We start from the raw sequence: 22507 nt of genomic DNA, 5'->3' as shown, positions 1-22507 counted from the left end.
ATGTGGTCAAACATTCTTCTCCATTGAACAGTCCTTGCCTAGACTAAAATTTATTCACTTTGCTGTAGATCTAATTCCCGGGCTTTTTTCCCCCCATCAGTAAGTATATGTAATTATTTTTCCTTTTGATAATAACAGCAATATATTTGATAACCACAGTCTGTTCATTTCTATCTTATCCTGATTCTATTTAGTAATGGTGAGGGCCAATTGTGCCTTTCCCTCAACTCTTACTCTGACAATACTTAGCATACCTCAAAGACCTAAGTACACGTTCACCTCTGAGCAATGAGTATCTGGAGAGAAAGGGGGCTCGAATTAATAAGCAGCCGGTCTGGAAATGGTTACCCTTCCTTCTTAGCTGCGGAATTCCATTTCTGACGTTGCTTTTCGCTATAGCGAGAACAGCCTTTTTAATCACCCTAATTATCTTCCTGTCCGTTGCTGCTCTCCATGGTGCTGAAATCGATTGTAACACAATAGAATTGTCCCCCTTTGTACCGCCCACCGCCTCTCATTGCAGCCTTTGAACAGGGTCTTCCCAGGAGCAGCCCTGAACTACCCTTAAGTGATAAGTGTAATTTATCTTTTTATTGCAGAAGTACTCGACGCAACAATATTTTTTTTATTCCCCGATTTTATCCGGGGGGGGGGGAGTGGGGAGGTAGGAGATCGAATGGTTAACCGAGAAGCTTAATGCGAAATCTGTCCCTGCGCGTCACACCGTGGGGTAGCATTGTTTTCTTATCGTTCAAGCAAGGACCTGAAGTTGCTCTGAAACTCCTTTATTTCTTTTTTTTTTCCAAACAGTGAATAAGTGGTCTATATGCCGGCAAATCTTTTTAACACTTTTAAAAATAGTATCTGTCTGGGGATGAAGCAGCACGTGGCTGATCATTTCTAACGCAGAGCAAAATGGTCGTTTCGGTGGGTAGTCAGCTATTTACTGCCTATTACTCTCTGATGAGGGGGCGGGCGGGGGGTAAATTATTCTACGGAAGTCCTTCAATAAAGGACAGACTTGAGACTTCACGGACGCTGCCTGATTCTCCTCTTCAGCCTTTCCTAATGCAACTTCTCTTGTCCTCCTCCCCTGATTAGGTGTCACGATGCTCTACCCCGTTCCCCCTTGGAGAAGTATTTATAGTCATCTGATATTACCAGGCTCCAAACTCAAAAAAAAAACCCAAAACATAAATTGGCAATACTGAAGAGCATTTCTTAAATTCAGTATGATCTTTTCCTGTCCCTTTGGCAAAGAAAAAGGAAAAAAAAAAAGGGAGCAGTTAAGAAATGCAAATTTAATGCGTGTGGTTAAAACCGAGTCCAAACGATTAAGTGTCCTATTTTTGTCAGCAGACGCCGGGGAACATCTCATTTTTAATTCGCTGCCGCCACCTAGTGGCGACATAGCGTTCGGTGTTGCGACTTCGCCAAACCTAGACGCGCCTTCACAGAAAAAGGACCGCGGTTTCTCCTTAGAACGATTCTTTCATCATATAAATAGCCACTCGTGAGATTTTGATCCGAGAAAGACCAGGAGAACCCTAAAAGTAGGATCCTAGGGTTGTTGTTTTTTTTGAAGAACGGGACTTATAATAAAACAACGCTCCTTCTATACAAACGTTTATATTGCAAGAAGAAGAAAAGATGCAATCTGGACTGAATTCCTAAGAACGAGGTTTAGTCTGAATAACAGGGAAGGAGAGGTTTCCTAAAAATGCACTCGGTTATTTGCAAGCTGAACCACCCCCACCCCCACCCCCACCCCCGTCGTGATCCGGCTCCGAATGAGTTCAAAACAGCCGTCACGTGCACTGCCCCTACGGTCCTCCTTTCCGAAAGCCAGAACACCTGCAAGTCAATCACATTAGCTTGATAACGCGCGTGATTCAACCACCCCACCACCCCCGTTAACATCCTCACGCCTTTCCTCCCCCCCCTCCCCTCCGCTGGGATGGAAGGAGCGCGGTGACTTATGTCAGCGTTGCCACAAATCTCAGACGAAGCTTCCCGCTCTTAAAAAGCAAAGCCCAGGCAGGCAACTTGGCAGCCCGGGAGGGAAGGGAGGTCAGTTCGAATTAAATTCCAGAGCGCCATTGATATTCCGCCGACGTTTGTGGGGGAAGCTTATAAGGGGCCAAGCCTCCTTCTAAAATCTCGGATTTTTTTTTCGATCCGATGCGTTTTGGACTCTCGGAGTTGGTTCTCGCGTCCTCTGTCTCTCATTGGTAAGTATTTGCGATTTGTTTTTGTTTTTTCGTATTTCTTTTATTGCCACCTCCACCCCACCTCGATTTTCTCGTTCAGTTTGGGATTGGAGACCGTTCTCTCTCAGTAACACCGTTTCTACGGTGAATAAATTCGAATAAAGGCTATTTGGGGAATATTTGGGAGCGGATGGCGTTGATCATACATAACCTGTTACTTCAACCTCCCAAGCTCGGCTCGGGGAACCCGTCATTCTCGGCTCCCGGAGTTCAAGAATTGAGGTCGTGGGGGGGTTGCGCCGTTTTCGATTCGGTAGGGGAATTTAGAAGCAAAAGTCCTTATATTTTGCAAGAATGAACGCTTGAACAAAAACTTTTGTGTTTAAAAGGTTGTGACAGAGGTTGTTTCCATCGGCGGGGAAAAAAAATATTTCGTACATTTGCTGCCAGCTTGATTGTGTGTGTTTTGTGTTTAATTAACGTGGCGAAACGACTCTTGAGACGCCCCAGTGGTGGCGGCGTCCTTAGGAAGAAAAGGAGACGAATGGGTTGATCAGTTTGCCCCCATCCAGAAATCTTGGAACCCGGAGGCGGAATGAAAAATCCTGGCAGAGCCACGGAAAGGCCGAGCAGCTCTCTTCCAACCCAACACCGGATTGAATTTATGAAATTACAAAAGCCGAATTTTGACCATTTTGAGGGCATTGATCCCGAAGGGCGAGTAGTTATTCCCCGCTCTGTGGCGCACCTTTTCTTTGCCTTCCCAATGCATTGGGGGGTATTTCGCGGCTGCAAATTGCTGTGCCGGTCGAATACGTTAGGTTTACCGGCTTCTTTTATCCGCATTGGGGGTTTTTTTGTTCCCCCATAACTAAGCAAACGACAATGCTTTCTATATTATTTCATCTGAAACGGAAATAAAATTGGAGGGAAGGAGGTATCTGTGCCGCAAAAATCGCTTACCTAGGAGTGTAGGTCTATCAAAATATTCTCTCTCTCTCTCTCTCTCTCTCTCTCTCTCTCTCTGTGTGTGTGTGTGTGTGTGTGTGTGTGTGTCTGTTCTGAGCATGCTTACTAGAAGTTGGTTTCCCATTTGGCGTGAATCATAATTAGCCTCCTCATCGGCCTTTAATAGAGCTGCCCTAGACGTTCCGGTCAGCTGAATCCATCCTTCTCTTCCACCGCCGGCGACATGCCAGTTTATTTCCCATCCCTGCCAGGAGCCAAAGGAATGGCTTTTTCAGTTCCTGAGCCCCGGCCAGACAGCTTCCCTCTCGCCGCGCTTAGCAGCCAGCGCTGTCTCTTCTAAAATCCGACTTAGGTGTCGTCACCTCCAGCCATTTCTCTCTCCAAATCGCTTTGTCTGAGATCAAGATCGGCGCGGCCGTTGCGGGGCTTCGGGGAAGGCTTTTGGTGGGAATCGGGACTCCTTATTCGTGTTGTGTATCCACACCTTCCTTTTGTGCAGGCTTCTCTCTGCACACATACCCACCCGCACAGGCGCACCGTCCCCACCCACCCCTCCTCCGACAACCGCTACTTCCCGAGGAGTTGAATAGCTTATTGTTGGCTGCAGGCTCGTTTTCTGGATCGCCCCCCGGTTCCCCCAAAGAAAGAGGGAGAGTGGGACAACCATCCAGACTCTTCCGAGGAACAGGTTTCTAAACCCGTTTTTCTCTTCCATTGCAGCCCATCCTTTTTGGGGGAGTCGGAGAAAGCCCGAAAGAAGACTCCTGGGACCCAAGGGCTGGACCTCTGGACCTCATGGCCACCTCGGATCCCTCCTCCTCCAACACCGCTCAGGATCCCAACCCAACTAATTTACGACCCACAAGTAGGTCTCGGGTTTTCGTTTTGCAAACCTCGGCCGTGCATGCCTCTTCCTTTCAAGCAGGGTCTTTGAGAAAAACAGTGGAGACGCACGAACCCCGCTCCCCCCCCCCGCCCAAAAAAGACCAACATGGAAGCCTTCGTGGATCCCCCTCCTCTCCCTCCGCTAAAACCGAGAGGAGGTCGAAAACGAGCTTGTGGGGATTGGGGTGGGTGGGTAATGCGTGGTTTTCTTTCCGCTTGAAAACAAAGAAACCTGATGCTGTTCCTAACGAAAGGCGAAGGGGAAGGTGGAATATCTGGTCTCGCCGCCACCTCCCACCCACACCCCCCGCCATTGACTTGATATTAGAGGAAAGGGCGGGAGGTTCTGCAAAAGCTCATGGCCCTTTGTGGACGCCTCGGGTCTCAAAGCGTCCTTCCCCGTTTCTTCCGTTTCGGCAGCCCTTCCCGAGGGCGCCCGGAAAGGCAGGTCAGGGCAGAATTGCTCCCTGCCCTGAATTGGAGGGGAGATCGGCAGGTGCCAGTGACAAGCAAGTGATGCTGCAGGTGGCGGGAAGGAAGGAAGGAAGGAAGGAAGGAAGGAAGGAAGGAAGGAAGGAAGGAAGGAAGGAAGGAAGGAAGGAAGGAAGGAAGGAAGGAAGGAAGGAAGGAAGGAGCTACTCCATAATTGACTATAATTCAATTATCGAATTATAGCGCGTTCAGACAGCCACCCAGCTCCCATAGAAGAAACCGAGCTGGAATCAGGCTGCTTGACATGATCGCCGGAGACAAAGCGAGGGGGAGGGTGCTCGAATGGGAAGGAAACGAAGCCTGGCGAACCCCGCCAAGCAGGGAATGGCGTTTGCCCTAGAAGGGTTCTCGGGGTTATGAAGCATGAACGCCCAGACGTGGCTGTGAATAGCAGCGGCAATTCCAAGGGGAAAAAAATGGGACGGGGTGGGAAGGAGGCGGAGGTGGCAACCAAAGAAAAATCGTTTCTTTACGGTGGACAAGACTTTTCTGTCTTTCCTCCCCTGCCTAACTCTTAAAATGGCCAAACGACACACGGGGTTAGGGATGCTCGGTCGTATTGCGCGTTGCTTGGTTCTCTTCCTGGACTTGACAAAAGGAAGAGGGGTGTGTGTGTGTGTATGTGTGTGTGTGCTCGCGTGTTCCCCTCGGCAAGACTGCCCGCCGCCTTCCCGCCATTCAAAGGAATGCGCCTCCTGCCAGGCGCCCCCGGCTGGCAATTGTGCCGGGCGTGCAATTCCTGCCAGCCAATTCCCTCTATTGTTTCCCGACGGCTCTGCTGCCTCCGAGGTCCGGTGGGGAAGGCGCGTGGAGGGTGCCGCCCGACCCCGGGGGTTATTTCATTGCCCTCCTCTCCTTGACGTGCTCCCACCTCGCCTCTCCGGCTGCCTCAGGCGGGGAGCGAGGCTGTTTTCGAGTCCTGTCAGAGCTGTTTTCATCGCCTGCCATTCTTTTGCCCACGTTTCCCTTTGGCTCCCCTCCCCGCCCCCGTTTCGCCCCTCCCGGTGTCCTTCTTGGCCATTCCAGGCTCCTCTTTTATTGAGGCAGCCCCCATCCCCACCCCCATTGCCTTAGGTCCTTGACAGCCCCTCCACCCCTTCCCAGCTCTCTTCCTCAGCAACCCTCGTTTGTCTATCGCGGTTCAGTGTCATCTCTGCTACATCACCCAACTGTCCGATTTGGGTATGGGTTCCCCGTCCACCTCCCACCCACCCCGTTTCCGTTTCTCTCCGGCTTGGCTTGTTTCCTTCGCCTTTCCTTTTTTCCTCTCTATTTTTCTACCCTCTCTCCAGTTTTCAGAAGACCTCCCTCTTCCAGCCACACTCTTTTTCTGCAAGCCGTCCATTGTCTAGATCAGTCTGCCCAAAGATGATGCCTCCTTGATGAAGTTCAGTTCCCAGCCTGGGAATCCTGATGATGGAGTCCAGTGCATTTGGCGGGCACCAGGTTGGAGAAGGCTGCAACAGGCGGCTCTTTGTCTTTGCCCATCCGGTGCTGCCCCTATAGGTGATCCAAAGAACAAGAAAAGCTTCTCGGCATTGAAAGCAAAAGCGGGGACTGAAGGCAGAGGGTGGGTGGAGCCAAAGTCCAGGACCTTCCCTTCAGAGCTCCGCCCCTTTCTGTTCAGTTCTCAAGAAGCAATAAGGAGAAGTGGTCTTTTGGTCCTTGGGCTGTTCCTATTTTCTTAAATGCTATTTTAAAATTGTGGAACCTGTCAGATTTACATAGAAATATGAGCCACAAAGTCTGTGAAGCCCTTCGAGACTAGGGTAGGTTACGATTGTCAGAAGTATTCAGAATTTTTTCATGACGCCTTTGCAATATTGTTTTAAATGGGTCTTGCCTTAAATTTATTTGGGGAATACTTCCCGATGTCGTGTAAAAATCTATCTCGATCTCTCTTCAAATCTTAAGTGGTGTAATAAAATAGTACTATACATTTTAATCTCATCATTCGCTTCCTTTTAGGATCCTGGTTTGTGGTCCATATGACAACATCACAAATACTCATCTGAAAGCCAAATGGATTTAGTAAAAGTAACATCTCACTACCCTCATAGCCTTTTTATACTTTTATTTATCGGACAGTCTTTTGGTCCAATGGACCATAAGGCATCAGTAATCTTTTTTTCCCCTCATATCAGTTGCATGTCCTTTGCATATTTCTTTAATCCAGTTTTGGGTTATTTGCTTGTCATTCTCTTGTCATTTTTCCTTCGCTTCTTATTCCGGTACTCTGTGAGATATTGGAAAATTGAAAGCAGCAGGAGGCATCCATTCCTAGCAGAATAAGTCTTAATTTTTTCTGCTGGATAAGCTACACTTACTGTTGGGTACGGCCCACCTTCCTGGCAAAGTCGTGATTCCCATAAAAAAAAAAAAAAGTGGGCTGCAAGGAGGCCATCAGCTCCTCCCCTGATTTCAGCACCTCCGGGAATGGACAGCGCGATGCGCGCTTCAGCTGCCTGGAGTGGGGCAGAGAGAGAAGGCCGGTGGGGGGGGGGGGCGAGGAGAGCAGGCCGGATGAAAGGAGGTGTCTCGAAAAAGGGGGAGCAAGCGGACGTGAGAGGCCTTTTAATGTGCCACCCTGACTCGTCAGTCGGCTGCAACCTAGTCATGCAAGTCTGATCATCTAGTCAAATACTATTGTTCACCCAATTAATTCTTGAACTCTTCCATGACCCCATTTCATGCTAGTTTATTTTAAGCTGCCACTTTCATGGAAGCCTGCCAGTAAATTATTAGGAGATCGGATCTCTCCCAGCTGCCTGTTTCTTCCTGATAGGACCTCTTTTGCCACTGAGCCTTGAAGTCACCAGACTCCCGCTTGTCCACACGCTTGTCCGTCAATCAAGTCTCCCCATCACCGCCTCCTCTCCGCTCTGCTTCAAGTATTGCTGAGCTTAAAGCGTTGTTAGCAAAGAAATAAACTAGAGAAAACCAAAACAGCTGCTCTCCCACACAAGTCACACCAAGCGCTGATGCCTTACCTAGCCTCAATCCCAGGACACCGTATAAAAAGCTATTAGCGCTCCATTTATATGGATGGTTAAAATCGTCTTAATTCGCCGTGGGGGAGGGGATAGAGGAAGCTGAGATAAATTAGATTTGTATGCCACTGGTGCCCAACATATCGGCACTCAACCAAAAAACCCACAACACCTTGAATCATTAGACTTTTTTTCCCCACACTTAGTAGATCGCCTTTTTCTAAACATTCTGCTGATGTGTTGGTTTTGTGAAATCTCGCGTGTAGATTTGCTAATCTGCCAGATAGGAATTGCAATACAGCGGGTGAGGAGGTTCCCATCCGCTTCTGTAGGGAGTAATTTTTTGTTGTTGTTTCTATTCCCTTTAGCCTATGACACCTGGTGTGGTGTAGCTCATGGCTGCACGAAGAAAATCGGGCTCAAGATATGCGGTAAGTGAAAAGAGGCAAAAATAAATAAATAATAATCACACTTTGCTCAGCCAACTCCCTCTCACCCACGCCCACCTACACACAAAAAGACACGCCGCTTCCTCCTTTATGCATTGTCTTGAGTCTGTAATCACTCCCGCAGCTGTTAATCTTTCATTTAAAAAAAAAAAATCCGGGAGGCCTGAAGGAACTAGGTTGGTTGGCAAGGAAAGTAGGCTACCTTCTTTTATCTTGAGACAAGGCAGAGGCGGGATGAAGCTGCCAAGAGGTGCTCCTCCTTCCTCCTCCCACGGAGAAGTTTAACAAGGCAGCCGCTAGCTAAACTCTTCTTTTAGAAGGGAAATGGGGGGGGGGGCGGTGGGGAATAGGAGGAGAATCCCATTTGCTTTTTCCTCCTGGGTCGGAATCGGGCGCTGGGATGTAGACTCTTGCGCCACCTACTGGTCAACGCGAGCAAAAAATGCAGACAGGGCGGGCGATTTTTTCCTGTACAATCAATTCGCGGCGGTGCAAAGGGGCTTTCATAGCAGCCAGAAAGCCGGGGGGAGGGGGGAAAAGAGAGCGGGGGTTAGGAACAGAAGTTGTAGGTCGCAAGGGGGAGGTAAATGGCCGGGAAGTCAGGGGAGCGGGAGTTGCTTATGCGCAGCAAAAATGCGAATATATTTTATTTATTGTTTATTTATTGGTTCGATTTATATGCCGCCCTTCTCCGGAGACTCAGGGCGGCTTACAATGCGTTAAACAATAGCCTTCCTACTTTTGTATATACCTGCTTAGTAGGACTTTCGCCCCCCCCCCAACTAAGGGGTGTTCTTTTTTATACAAAGTCATCTTATTGCCCCCACAATCCGGGTCCTCATTTTACCTACCTCGAAAGGATGGAAGGCTGAGTCAACCTTGAGCCTGGTGAGATTCGAACTTGCAGTAATTACAGGCAGCTGGTGCTACTTAACAGCACTTTAGTCTGCTGCGCCACCAAGGCTCTTTGCGGAGAGAAAAGGGCCGGGAGAAACAAGTGGTGGGTTGCAGGCAGAAAGGGGTGTGTTGCACGCCTTAGGTGTTGCGAGTAGCTGCTCTGCAGGTTTGGGGTTTTTACAGAGGTGGATATTTTTCCAGGAGACAATCCCGGCTCCCGTTGCTCGTTTTTCATCGCAGCCCCCAAGGTCCGGTTCCCACCAAGAAGCCTCCGATGGCCATCCGCGAAGTGGGAAGGGGGGGAGTTATGGCAGAGGCGGAGAGGGCTGGGAAGGGCCAGGGCGCGGTGGGGCCCCCTGGCACAGCTCTCTGGGCTGCAACGTTTTCCACCTTATCGGCCGGGAAAATGCAGACCTCCTGAGGGAGGAAGATTAACGAGGGCCTGATTAAAGAGCCATTCGTCAGGCTGCTGCGCCTGGAGATAGGGTCTGGCCGCCCCGAAGGAAGGAAAGGGAGCGGAATAGATGGAGACCATCAGATTGCATCCGCTACCCCTGGAGATCCCGGGGAGGGTTCCGAGGCATCTGCCTGGGTCTACGTTTCGCTCTAAGGCCTCCTTCCTGCCAGCGCAAAGGAGGGGAGGCCAACGAGGGAGACCCCAGTTTTCCTCATTGAACAATGTAAATTACAAAGCTTCCCCACTATCTGGTGGGAATTCAACCTCACTGAATTTTGTGGAGCCAAACTCACCTAACTAGGCGCGGTTCTACATCTGGATATTTACATAAATTTCCCTGCTGGCTTGGGCATTATTTGTCTCTGGGCAAACCAAGAGGTTTAAGACTCCCTAAATACGAGCATCGCTCTCAAGATCTGGTTTTAGAGGGTTAGAAAGCGGGAGAAGAAACCCACAGAGCTCATTTGGGAATCGGGAACCCACCGGTCAACGTTGCCTTGGGGTGCCCTTCAGCCTCTATCTCTTTCACGAATAGCCCTTTGTAGACTTTACACCGTTTTCCTGCAGGCCCTTCAACGGCCAGAGGGTTCCCCCCACCCCACTCCGGCCAGCATTTTTCCCATATTTTAATCCAGCTCGGCAGAAGAAGATAAAGGGAGACTCCATTGATCCGGCTGATTCGGATTGCTACGCTACAAGAGTTTCTAAAGCAGCAGTCCCTTCTCCGAGCCAAAGAAGGTGGGGTCCCACTTCGGCGCGAACTGCCTTCTTGGGCATCTGGATAGAAAGAATACAAGTGCCGTCGAGGCGGCATCGGTGGCGGAGGCACCAAGAAGCTTCTTGCAATCCGGATTATATATACCCGTCTCGACAGCCGGATGCCCAGATCATCTGAGCTGTGAAGGATGAATGCCTCTCCAGGCAAATGAAGGTGGCGCTTCTGGGGAGCGATCTGGCGCAAGGGCTCTCGGAGCGAGGCGGGGCGCAATTGGCTTGTTTGTCGCAGGAAAGCTGGGCGACCGTCCCCGGCGGAAAATGGCCAGTTCTCATGACCCACCCACCCACCCACTCACCCAAAAAAGTCGTGTTTTTCAAGATTAAACAAGGGCGCCCACTCCTGTGCCTCTGCCAGATCCACGGCCGGTTCTCGGGTGATTGGATTTGCTTGGTTGCTGGCCCTGCGGGCGATTTCGAAAACTCGAGAGGAAGGGGACACCGATCAAATGCAGAAGAGAATTTATTTATTTATTTATTTATTTATTTATTTGTTTGTTTGTTTGTTTGTTTGTTTGTTTGTTTATTTATTTATTTATTTATTTATTTATTTATTTATTTATTTATTTATTTATTGGTTCGATTTATATGCCGCCCTTTTCCGGAGACTCAGGGGGGCTTACAGTGCGTTAAGCAATAGCCTTCATACTTTTCTATATACCTGCTTCGTAGGACTTTCGGGCCCCCCTAAACGGTGTTCTTTTTTATACAAAGTCAGCTTATTGCCCCCACAATCCGGGCCCTCAATTTTACCTACCTTGGAAGGATGGAAGGCTGAGTCAACCTTGAGCCTGGTGAGATTTGAACTTGCAGTAATTGCAGGCAGCTGGTGTTACTTAACAGTGCTTTAGTCTGCTGTGCCACCAAGACAGTGCAAATTGCCCACCTAAAGGCCTGCCTAAAACCTCAAGCAGCTGAGGTGCGGAGATGGATGCCTTTTAAGTGGGTTGAGTGAATCTGATCGGCCTTCCTCCCAAAACCCTCAAATCAACATCGAAGGAGCGCGCCTTTCCAGCCCATTTGGTGGGCCGGAGAACCTGCCTGAAGGTCGGCTGGGACGGCGGCATCTCAAGGCCAGCGAGGAGCCAGGGCTGCTTTCACAAGGATGTTATTCAGCCCTAAAGCCTGTGAGCTGCCCTCTCGGTCTTCGGCTTTGCAAAACCCAGGCTCCAATTCTGAAGGCGCCTAGAACTGAATTCCATCGGTAAAGGCAATTCTGACCAGGCCAGGAGCTACTACAAAAATCCCCACGGAGAAACCAAAACTGTTAGTTCAAGAAACACTCAACCCCGTTTTCTTTTCTTCCTTTTTCTTTTCTTTCTTCCTTTTGGAAGAGGGAGAGAGAGATGCTGTTCAGGAACCCGAGCGGGTGCTTTAGCGCATCGTTTATTTGTTTCTTAATTTACTGCAGTGATTGATCGACATTTTTCCCTCTGTGATCTTCATCCGGTGTTAAAACGAATATTCGATGAACTCTAACGAACTTACCTAACTAGAATATTGGTCTTGTTCTGCAGCTTTCGGGTTATGTTTTGAAGTTATTTTCCGACCGAGTGATAACGTTATATAAAGAATGTCCGTCTTGAGAACTAGAAGCTTGGCAGATTATTGTTCTCTAGCAGGAAACGAGAGAGAGGGAGGGAGGGGGGGAGAGAGAGAGAGAGAAAGAGACAGAGGGAGGGAGGGAGGGAGAGAGAGGGAGGGAGGGGGGAGAGAGAGAGAGAGAGAAAGAGACAGAGGGAGGGAGGGAGAGAGAGAGAGGGAGGGAGGGGGGAGAGAGAGAGAGAAAGAGACAGAGGGAGGGAGGGAGAGAGAGAGGGAGGGAGGGAGGGAGGGAGGGAGGGAGGGAGGGAGAGAGAGAGAGACAGGGAGGGAGAGAGAGAGAGGGAGGGAGGGAGGGAGGGAGAGAGAGAGGGAGGGAGGTCTGAGAAAGGGCAAGGGGAATTCTAGCTGTGCAAATGCACCTCATTTCCGTGGATTTCAGCCTTCTGGGTCTCGGAGGACCGAGATGCGGGTCCCCTGAGGCTGCGCGTCACTTTGGATGCAAACTTGTTCGCTGAGCTGTGATTGAATCCAGCGGATCTATAGAATTGAGATAGTTCTATCCAAGTACAAGCACATTCTGTTGTAAGTGAACGTTGCTGAGAGTAATCCAAGTTACTTTTTTGAACAAGCTGACTTTCGAAATACATGGAGCCTATCTGGATTTGTATGGAGGAAATAGATACGCTGAATTTACTTATACATTAAATAAATGCATAAGGAAAGCAGAGTTAGCGATTATGCGGTGTCCCGCCCCCCCCCCCCAAAAATAAAGAGCAAGGAAATTGTTTCCTGTCTCGTATATCAACTCTAGGAGGCCCAGCAGTATTTTAGCTGGATGATAGCTGTCAAAGGCTATGAGCTTTGTGGTTCAGCGGAGGCTTAAATCACTTGAAACATCATAATTAAATTCAATAATAAAAACTAATTAAAGCTCAACCCGAAAAACACATCTATTATTCAAATGTCTTTGGGATTGTTTGAGGTAATATAAAAAAAAAAAGGAGGGGAGGGTGTTCAAAATGCAAATAACCCAAATTAAATAGGTTTAAATTTGTACTAACTGGCTAGTTTCCCTTGAGTGATTAAATATCACCTCCGTAAGAAACTAGGAAAGAATAGGTAATTATCAGCATGAAGAAACGCAAGGGTTTAATGTCCCTCTTTCGATGTGAACGGTATTATCCACAACTCTGATTCTATTTTAATTGGGATCGGGTGCTTCAGTTTTCTTTTTTGACCCATCTTTGTTCTTCCCAGAAAGAAAAAGAACTAATTTCCCTACTAGGCATTTTTTTCCACACCAACAAGAAAAATAATGTCCATTTTGATTTCTCTTCAAATGTGTCAGTGACTAGGATAGTCTTTTTTTGTTTGAGATAAATCAGAGCTGACCTGTAATTTATGCTCGTGATGCCTCTAGGGCTTATTTCCCAAGCATAGTTACAAAGCCAAATTCTTCTTCCTCTTCTTCCACCTCTTCCTCCTCCTCCTCCTCTTCATCCTCTTCTTCCTCTTCTTCCTCCTCTCCCTCTTGTTCTTCTTGTTCCTCTTGTTCTTCTTCCTCCCCCTCTTCCTCTTCCCCTTTCTCTTCCCTTTCTTCTTCTTCCTCCTCCTCCTCTTCTTCTTCCCCTCTCCCTTCCTTTACATCTCTATCCAAGGAACCCACAGTCAAGAAACACATTGCTTGATTTATAGTCAACCAGTGAACTGGAATTTTTTTTAAAAAAAACCTGCCTGGCCAATTAGAAAGTAACCAAGTGTAGATCATCTGCATAGCTTTCCTAATTGGCCATGCTCTCCCTTAGGTAACATAGGATTTATCCAATGAAGCTCTAGAGAGTCTCCCAAAATTCTATACGAGATTTCAAAGAAAAAGAAATTTAGGTTTCTGGTAGTTCCCTGAGGTTTTGTAACATTTACCTTGACTGTTAGAATGCAATTGGCCTCAGGTCTGCTGCAATAAATCAAGATGAAACCATCCAACATAAATTCAAGCTATTTGGAAAAAGAAATTGAACAAGTAAATATGTTTGGGATCATGATAGAAAGAAGTTCTTTTATCAGGTTTCTCAAAATGGAGGCTTAATTTCTACAATGAGAGGGCCTAACTTAATTTGTCAGAGACCTGATGAGAAATCAGTGCTTTTGCTCTAAACTTGGTCTCATTGGCATTTGGCCTCTATGATTATATAGTAGTGATGAGGTGAAAATATCTTGCATCTGCTCAAATTCTGTTTTGCAATATATGGTTTTCGGAACTGATGAGTCTTGGCATTACCCCTGCTGAGTGATTAGTCTTTGGGAAAATACTCCATCCAAAAGTAAGGTATAGAATGAATGTTCCCAATTATTAATAAGAAAAACAGTAGAAAACTATATATGTTATACTTTAGGTTTGCATGATATACTAGACTAAGTGAAAATAGGATTGAGTAATTTATGGTTTAGCGTGTTGGGGAGGCCCAGCCACTATCTATAACTATCATTTTCTGTGTATCATTTAAATCATCTTATGGCCTCTTTATTTGTTCTGATGTAACCTTCATGAATGCAACAGCTGCGTTTTAAAATCTGGCTTTTGGATTTAGCATTTTGTGTGAAATCCTCCAAGGGACCCAAAGTACTTATTTGCAGATTCTCCCAGCAACCCATCTAAGATTTTACTTTGGTGCAGATGCAAATCTTGCTATTACGGCCCCCCTCTTCTCCCTCCCCCCACCCCCCCCATGAGTTCTTGGAAACTTAAATGCTTGCAATTCTTTTGTAAACCTCATGGCCTAATAAAAACATTGTCCAAATATAGTGACTCAGAAATTCATTCCACCGCCTTTAAGAATACTTACTTTTCATTAAGGGTACAAACGATTGCACTTTGAGATAAGTGTCTCAAAGACAGCCCCAAAATATATCTGAATAAAGGCATCTTTATGCCATCAAATGGAGCCTGGAAGTCCTTTTCCTTTCATGCGTTCTGCTCCAGTCTTCTCAGCAATCCCACCCTATAATCCAAAAGAGGCATTGTCTTTGTCTTTCAAATTGAAAACTTCCTTTTCAATCATGGACAATTTTCTTCCCCCTTTTTAATTCATAAGGCTCAGCATTTGAAGCTAAAATGAATGAGCCATACACACAGAATTTCCCCCTTTCTCTCTCCATTTATATGTACATAGAGAGAAGTTGCCATTTTATAAATATGCATCTCATTATCTAATATTATTTCCTTCTTTGCCCCAAGTCTTTTAAATCCTGCTTTGAATAAAATTGGTTTTCCTCTTTTTTAAAAAAAAATGCTTTACAGAGGCAAAGCCAATCAAACCTCATTACCCTCCAGGAAAGGAAAGGGATAGACAATCTATTGTAAAGTAATTGCCTAATCTGTACTTATTACTTTAACCTCATGAAGATGCAACCACTTGGTTAATGCATTAATGGAAGATTTCCTGATATATCATCTTCATAGAAGGCTGGCTCAGTTTTTAGAATGAGAATAACTAGGTTCACCTTTAAACAAGGAGTAGAGGGCAGCCCTAATTGGCTGCGGGCAAAGTCCCTAGGTTTGTTTTAATTCACTTTTTCTTTCAAAATCTGTGTTTATCTAGTTTCTAGAAAGGAAATAATCACCAAGATAGCTCAGTGATGGTTATCAATTAGTCTGGCCAAGAAAGATAGAAAATCCAAATTAAGTAGCCTCATATTTTGATCCCTTGCATATCTAACATTACTAGGAGATAAAAAGAGATAAAATCTCTTTCAAGTCAAGTTCATCCATGTAAAGTTTTAGGTTTTTTTGCCCACAATGCTGAAGTGGTTGCCCACTGCTATCTTCTGGATGTTTTTGATATCTGTGTCTTGTCTTCAGATCTGGCTTTTCCTAGTGGTCTCCCAACCAAGTAATAACCAGGTTCAACTTGCTTAACTTCTGAACCAAGGCAAGGTTAGCCTTGTGGCTATCAGGTGCTGGTTTGCTGATAAGTGGAAGCCTGCAAGAGTGGATTTGCTTTCAGTGTGAACCTGTTTAACTCTGGGCTAGACTGTGTATTATTTCCTGGACATTAATCCCAGTAGCCATGACCAAAGGCCCTCTCGGCTAAAGCTGGTGGGATTAGCAGCCCCAGAGATCTGGAGAATAAGAGGTGGGCAATGGCAAAGACTCATAAATTGATGTTTTAAACGAGTTTAATTATTGTTCAATTCATCTCCTATTTTAACATCCTTTGGGGAGATTTTGGTTCAAGACAGAGACCTGCTAGGGTTTTCCTTCACATCTAATGAAGGTCACATCTACTAAATGATCATCTCTAACGTGGCATACAACGCACGTTTGGTGGAATTTCAATTGCAGATGCTGTGTTGATATTCTGAACAACTGCATCTGTATTTGTACATCTTTTAGCTAAATAATAATAAAGAAGCTGAAATTTGTGATTAACGCTTAGGGTTTGAATAGAAAAGGTCCAGTTTGGTTCTCTTATTCAATGGCCATGTTAGCTCACCAAGGTTTCCTAACCAGTTTTACTGAATAAATCAGGGCTGGTTAAGTTCAGAGAGCACACAAACCCCAAATAAACTAGCTTAAGTTTGATTAAGTTTATAGTCTGAGCCTAGCTATTAACTGATTTCACACATTATACTAATGCCAATGTTGTTATGTTATGATGTCAGATTGATATTCTACCTTTTATTTAGAAGTTCAAGACAGCATACAAGGTGATCACTTTATTATTTCAGCACCTTAACCAGTAGACTTTCCTGGCTTTGGTTAAATAGTTGTCCATAAGTAAGCCATAATTGGCTGGCTTCACATATTGAAGTAGGCTAAAGCCAGTTTATAAAATTATAACCTGGAATGCCTGAACCCCATAACAGAGAGAATTTGACCTGGTTACTCTTAATTTTGTCCACCAAAGACTGAAGAGCTACAAATCTTCATCAACCATGAAATGTAACCGGCAGGATTTTGGACCGGTCAGTGATTGAAAATCCTGGCCACTCCTCCCCCCCCCCCAAAAAAATAAACTGGTCCACCTCACAAACTGTTGTTTGGATGGTGGCACAGAATCACTCAAATAGACAAGAACTGAACTAGGAGTCCTTTAGTACCTTGGGGGGAAAAGTCAGTGTTTCAAATAAGCAAAACTCCAGAGCTCGATTTTGCAAGGAAACTGGATATATACTGGCCAGCACAGCTGTCAGGTGCAAAGAATCAGAAACCATCCTTAAAACTGCAGCAGCATAGAAGATTCATTCAAGCCTGTAAGCAAGAAACTGGTCAACTAAAGTTCAAAGCTAAATTGCCACCAGATAAGGGTCAACAGAACTCAGAAGGAGTTGGACTTGGAACGCTTGTGGGAATTCAAGGACTCTAAACTGATGACAGGCTTAACTCCACCTCTCAGCTCTGCCTGCTCTACCCCTACATCAGCTCCCACAGCTGGTAGAAAAACCACAATCTTCGTAACATCACGGGGGGGGGGGGGGACGACTGATTCAGGACAGAAGATGTTGGGGGCAGCCTTGCTTAGCACCGACTGGATCGCTTCTAAGGACCACACCTCTCCTTCCTTTCGCTTCTCCAAGTTTCGCGGTGAGGAAAAGAGTGAGCGGAGGCGCCTCCCTTCCTCCCCCACTTTATCTCCCTTGGGAGGGCTGGGGGGGGCCCGCTACGTGAGCTCGCGGGGAAAGAGGGCTGCGCTCACTTAATGGATTGTCCACCCCCACCCACCCCCATTTCTCCCATATTACTTCGGCCAATTTCTTCGCATCCAGACCTGGCTTAATTTCGCATTTCAAAAAAAAACCTCCCTTCCTCAACACCCGCAATTTCAAACGCTTAAATTTGGTTTTCCGTAATAAGTGAGAAGAGACTTCGTGTCTAGCGAATTTCCACCCGTCCCCCCCGACCTTCCAAAGCACCTTTTTCGGCTGTGTTGGAATTGTAGATCCCAGGAGGCAAAAGGCCCCGCTGGCTTTGAGGATTCAACACATCCGAGGGACGCTAGGTTGGAAAAGGAGAGTCTAATTTATCCCTAGAAAAGCAGAGGCTTCTCTCTTCGGCTCCTCCTTTAGGCACCATGCCATCTGAGTTACCTTGGGCCAGTCACTCACACGAGGGAGGGAAGAAAGGAGGGAGGGAGGGAGGGAGGGAGGGAGGGAGAGAGAGAGAGAGAGAGAGAGAGAAAGAAAGAAAGAAAGAAAGAAAGAAAGAAAGAAAGAAAGAAAGAAAGAAAGAAAGAAAGAAAGAAAGAAAGATCTACACTGATTCGAAGAAGAGAGGGAGGGAGGAAGTAAGGAAAAAGGGAAGGAAGGAAAAAAGGAAGGAAAAAGGGAAGGAAGGAAGGAAAAAGGAAAGGAAGGAAAAAAGGAAGGAAGGAAGGAAGGAAGGAAAGAAGGAAGGAAAAGAAGGAAGGAAGGAAGGAAGGAAGGAAGGAAGGAAGGAAGGAAGGAAGGAAGGAAGGAAGGAAGGATCAACATTGAATCTAAGGGCTTTCCTTCCTTCCTTCCGATCCAGAGAGCCTCCCCATGCTAATAAAAGTCCTCTTCATAGGAAAGCGTCCTCTGAGCAAGGCGGCCAATGGCTTTACTCAAAGGGGAACCCTAAGATTGGTCTTCCGATTAACCGTTGGGAGCCTCCCACCAGTATCACCTTCAAAAAGAGGGTATGAAAACCCGGATCTCTAAAGGTTGACTACTTGGTCCCGCTTGCTTTCGATCTACCTGGTCCTTCCCGGCTTGAACAAATAAAAGCGGCCAGGCTGGATAAGGCTGCCTAGGGGTGGGGGGGGGGGAGGGCTTAGCTTACTCCATTGTGGTAATGGGGCACCTATTTCTCCCGAAATGAAATGAAATGAAGCCCATTGAAAGCCTTGCGAGAAGAGGTCCAGGTGAGGCCAAGTTCCGTTCTTGCTGTCATGCAAAGATTTAAAGACTTCTGGGAAGTTCGGTGACAGTGACGAGTGCCACCGCCCTAAATAAACGGATTGCCCCATTTGGCTCGTCCCTCTGTCCGACCTTCTTAGCTAGGGCGAGTTCCGGGGAAAGGAGACAGGGGGCGAGGGATCCTTCCTCACTGTGAGATCTGTCCAACAGGACAAAAGGTCTAGATATGGAGATTGTGGGACCTCCATCTCTTGGGGGTTTTAAAAAGAAGCTAGGCAACTAATTCTGGTGCATGCTTTCATTGGTTTTCCTGCACATTGCCGTGGGTCGGACTAGATAACCTTTATGGTACCTTCAAGCGCTACAAATCTCTCATCCATCCTTCCACTTTACAGTGCTTTGATCTTCTACGATAGAAGGAAACTAGAACCAAGGGGAGATTTCCTGACAGAACAATTAGTCGATGGAACGACTTGCCTCGAGAAGTTGTGGCTGCTCCAACACTGGAGGTTTTTAAGAAGAGATTGGACAGCCACTTGTCCGAAATGGTATACTATATAGGGTTTCCTGCCTTAGAAGAGGGTTGGACTAGAAGACCTCCAAGGTCCCTTCCAACGCTGTTATTCTGTTAATGGGAAGACGCTCTCGGGTATAGGGCCTGCATAGCTCCGCAGACTAAAGCACTGTAATTTAACACCAGCTGTCTGCAATTAAAGTAAGTTGGAATCTCGCCAGGCTCAAGGTTGACTCAGCCTTCCATCCTTTCTAAGGTAGGTTAAATGAGGACCCAGTTTGTGGGGGCAATAAGCTGACTTTGTATAAAATATACAAAAGTATGAAGGCTATTGCTTAACGCACTGTAAGTCGCCCTGAGTCTCCGGAGAAGGGCGGCATATAAATCAAATTAAAACAAAACAAACTAACTTTGATCTGTTAGTTTGATCCCTCCCCCTTTTTCTTCTGGGGCTTCCTCGCGGTCTGGTGGACGATCAGATATAGAACACAAATATGCAAAGCGAATATCTTTCGATTTTAATTAGATCAAGCCTTTTTTTTTTTTTTTTTTTTGGAGTATTTGCCTTACTTCGAAATTGGCGTATCTTTCCGGCATGCTTCTCTGTTTTCAGTTTGGGGCACCGTATTCCGTTTGCTTTAACGTGTGTGTGTGTGTGATTGTGATGAATCATTATTATAAAACAGGGTTATAAATAGCAGTAGTCTCATATATTTGGGGACCGAGGCTGCAGACTGATGTTTGGGATTACGTCACTCAAAACACAGAAGTGCTGTGGCATCCGTAAGACGCCAGATGTGTAGAGGGGCATTCTCCGCTTCCTTTTGAAAGAAGGATGAGCCACCTTCCTACGTGACCGAACTACAAATCCAATACCCTTCATTTTTTTTCTTTTAACCGGCTGGGTGGACTTCTGGAATTGTAGTTCAACCACATCTGGAGGAATGTGGAAATATACGCTCATCCTGCGTATATTTATTGGGTTCTGCGTCCTCCACAATCCTCCCGGGTGGTCTCGGAGGAGGCGTCTTCCTTTGTTTTCCCAAACCGTTTGCTGTGATGACCGCCCCTCCCTGAAAACTGCCTGGAAGCCCTCTCCCCCCCCCCGCCCCATTTCAGTCTATGGGCCGAAAAGCCATCCTGCCTCGTCCCGAATGACCCCTTTTGTGACCAAAGATGACCCCCAGCCAAAGGCGAAAAGACATGGGCCATCCTTCGCTCTCCTTCCCCCCGCCCCTTGCCTTTCTCCTGTCGGGGTGGGGGGGGTCCTCTGAGTTCTCCTCCCTGCGGGCTCCTTCCCTCCCCCCTATAAATCCATCTCCCGGACAGCGGGTGGGGGGGGAGTGTAGAGGAGCGCGGGGCAGAGCTCATCGCCCGTGGGAACGGCCCGGGGACCCCTTTCCAGGGGTGCAGCTGCTGGCTCGGGGCGACCATGGAAAGCGCGATCGAGGCTTCTCTGCTGACCTGTCCTCCTTGTCCTAACCCCGCAGGCTTCCTGCAAAGGAACAACAGCCTGGAAGACAAGAGCCGGCTGGTGAGCGCGCTCAAGGAAAGGCAGAGCACCCGGAACCTGCTGCCTTGCGAGAACAGCGAGAAGGAAGCCCGCTTCCAGAAGACCGAGACCGACTTCTCCAACCTCTACGCCCGGGGTAAAGTCCTGATCCTTTCGCTCTGCCCCGTCCCCAGGTTCCCTTTCTTCCCTCTCAAAAGTCCCAACCTGCCGAGGCTTCCCTTCCTAGGAAAGGGGCGGGGGTGGGGGGGAATAATGGTTTGTCCAGTGCCAAACAGCTGGAAGCGGGACGTCCCTCTCCGGCTGCTGGTATCTGGGGTCACTTCAGGATTGTCCCCAGGCATGCCAGCTATAATATAGCTGGATAGCTCTGCAGACAAAAGCACTGTAATTTAACACCAGCTGTCTGCAATTAAAGTAAGTTCGAATCTCACCAGGCTCAAGGTTGACTCAGCCTTCCATCCTTTCTAAGGTAGGTAAATTGAGGACCCAGTTTGTGGGGGCAATAAGATGACTTTGTATAAAGTATAAAATAAAATGTATAAAATATACAAAAGTATGAAGGCTATTGCTTAACGCACTGTAAGCCGCCCTGAGTCTCCGGAGAAGGGCGGCATATAAATCAAATTAAAATAATAATAAAAAAAAAATAAGCTAGCCAAATGCCTATCCTGTTATACAAACTCCGAAGGTCGGTGCAATTTGGGTCATCTTTAGTGGGATAGTCCGGTGAGGGTGTCCTGCAGCTCAGAAACATGAAAGGAAAGTTATTTGGGACAAGCAAAGGGAAGCTGATTGCCTTATGCCATAAACCGGCTTCAAATTGGAGAGTTAGTCCAAAGACTCCTAACAAGATTAGACGCTGCAGCTAGATGGAACCTTCCTTTACAGAAGCAGTATACCTTTAAATGCCAGGCGCGAAAGGAAGGTCTCTGCCAACTTGTCCCAAGGGCCACATGCAGCTCTGAGCCTCTTTTTGCAGGTAGAGACACAAAGGATGCCAGGACAACCGTGATGCCTGAAAACAAATTGCACAGCTTTCCCATCCTTTTATGGGCAAAAACAAATGGAAACGAAAAGTCTGTGGTGCAAGTTCAAGACAAAACAAAATTCCCCGAATTCCTTTCACAAGCCCAGCCCTGCCGGCAGGGAACCTGGGACCCCACCCAATCCCTGGTCCCTGTTTTCTCAGTGGCTCTCTTCTTCTTTATGGACTTCTAGCTATCCACTGTTGTGGGTGGGAAAAGATTCTGTTTTATGGGTTCTCTTTTTTAAAAAAAAATATTCATAAGCTTGGTGAGCAAACTCTTTCACCATGTTTAGTTTTAGGCTCAGTCAATTAACCAGGAAGAGATACGCTAGGCTTTTGCGATGGGCCCCTTCCTTCCCTCTCCCTGCTTCTCAGTTTACATGCAGCTGCTGGGATCCAACAAGCAACAAGTTATTTATCACTCCCCCGCTTGATTTATGAGCTTCCCTGGTCAGGATGTCTTGTGCTGGACTGGAGAGTTGATCCCGGGTTTTGAGCCAGCCATTCTTCTGGCAGACTTCCCTCCTGCCTGTATCAAAGCGCTCAATACTCCACTTGCATTATCATCAGCCAAAGAGCTTCTCCTAACCTGAATCTCACTTTTCATTGGCTTTAATTAGCACAGGTATTTAGGAGTGCAGCTCCTACATTTGTCTATCATTTCCCATCTTGCCTGGAACTGAGAGGAATCGGAGTCCAAAATAGCTGGAACTATCATCAGGTTGTTTGGTCCCTGAGTCAGTCAGTCTGGGGTATTTTGATGCTCCAGTCCTCTCCTATTCAAACCAATGGGTAAGGGACTTTTTAATTCAGTTGTGGGGTTTTTTTTTTTTTGCAAAGCTTCTTTATTAGAAGTCTATTTTGTTAAATCTGGTGTCACTTGCAATCTTTCGGGGACTAACTAGCATT

The 22507-nt window shown here is 46.9% G+C and overlaps 1 protein-coding gene across 1 annotated transcript in view; it reads left to right on the top strand.

Moving 5' to 3' along the window:
- Positions 1-3944: 3944 nt before the first annotated feature.
- GAD1 (glutamate decarboxylase 1) overlaps positions 3945-22507 on the top strand; it is a 52284-nt gene continuing 33721 nt past the window's right edge. The window contains exons 1-3 of the mRNA XM_070956908.1: positions 3945-4044; positions 7915-7977; positions 20549-20707. Coding sequence (XP_070813009.1) covers positions 3975-4044; positions 7915-7977; positions 20549-20707 — 292 coding nt within the window. The 5' untranslated portion in view covers positions 3945-3974. The remainder of the gene's footprint in view (positions 4045-7914; positions 7978-20548; positions 20708-22507) is intronic.

This window comes from Pituophis catenifer, unplaced genomic scaffold (assembly GCF_029215685.1).
Source record: "Pituophis catenifer annectens isolate HBS135680 unplaced genomic scaffold, rPitCat1.0.hap2 SCAF_1, whole genome shotgun sequence".
In the NCBI taxonomy this organism is placed as follows: Eukaryota; Metazoa; Chordata; class Lepidosauria; order Squamata; family Colubridae; genus Pituophis; species Pituophis catenifer.
The sequence above is the reverse complement of the archived record's forward strand: the minus strand, read 5'-3'. Positions and strand labels throughout refer to the sequence as shown.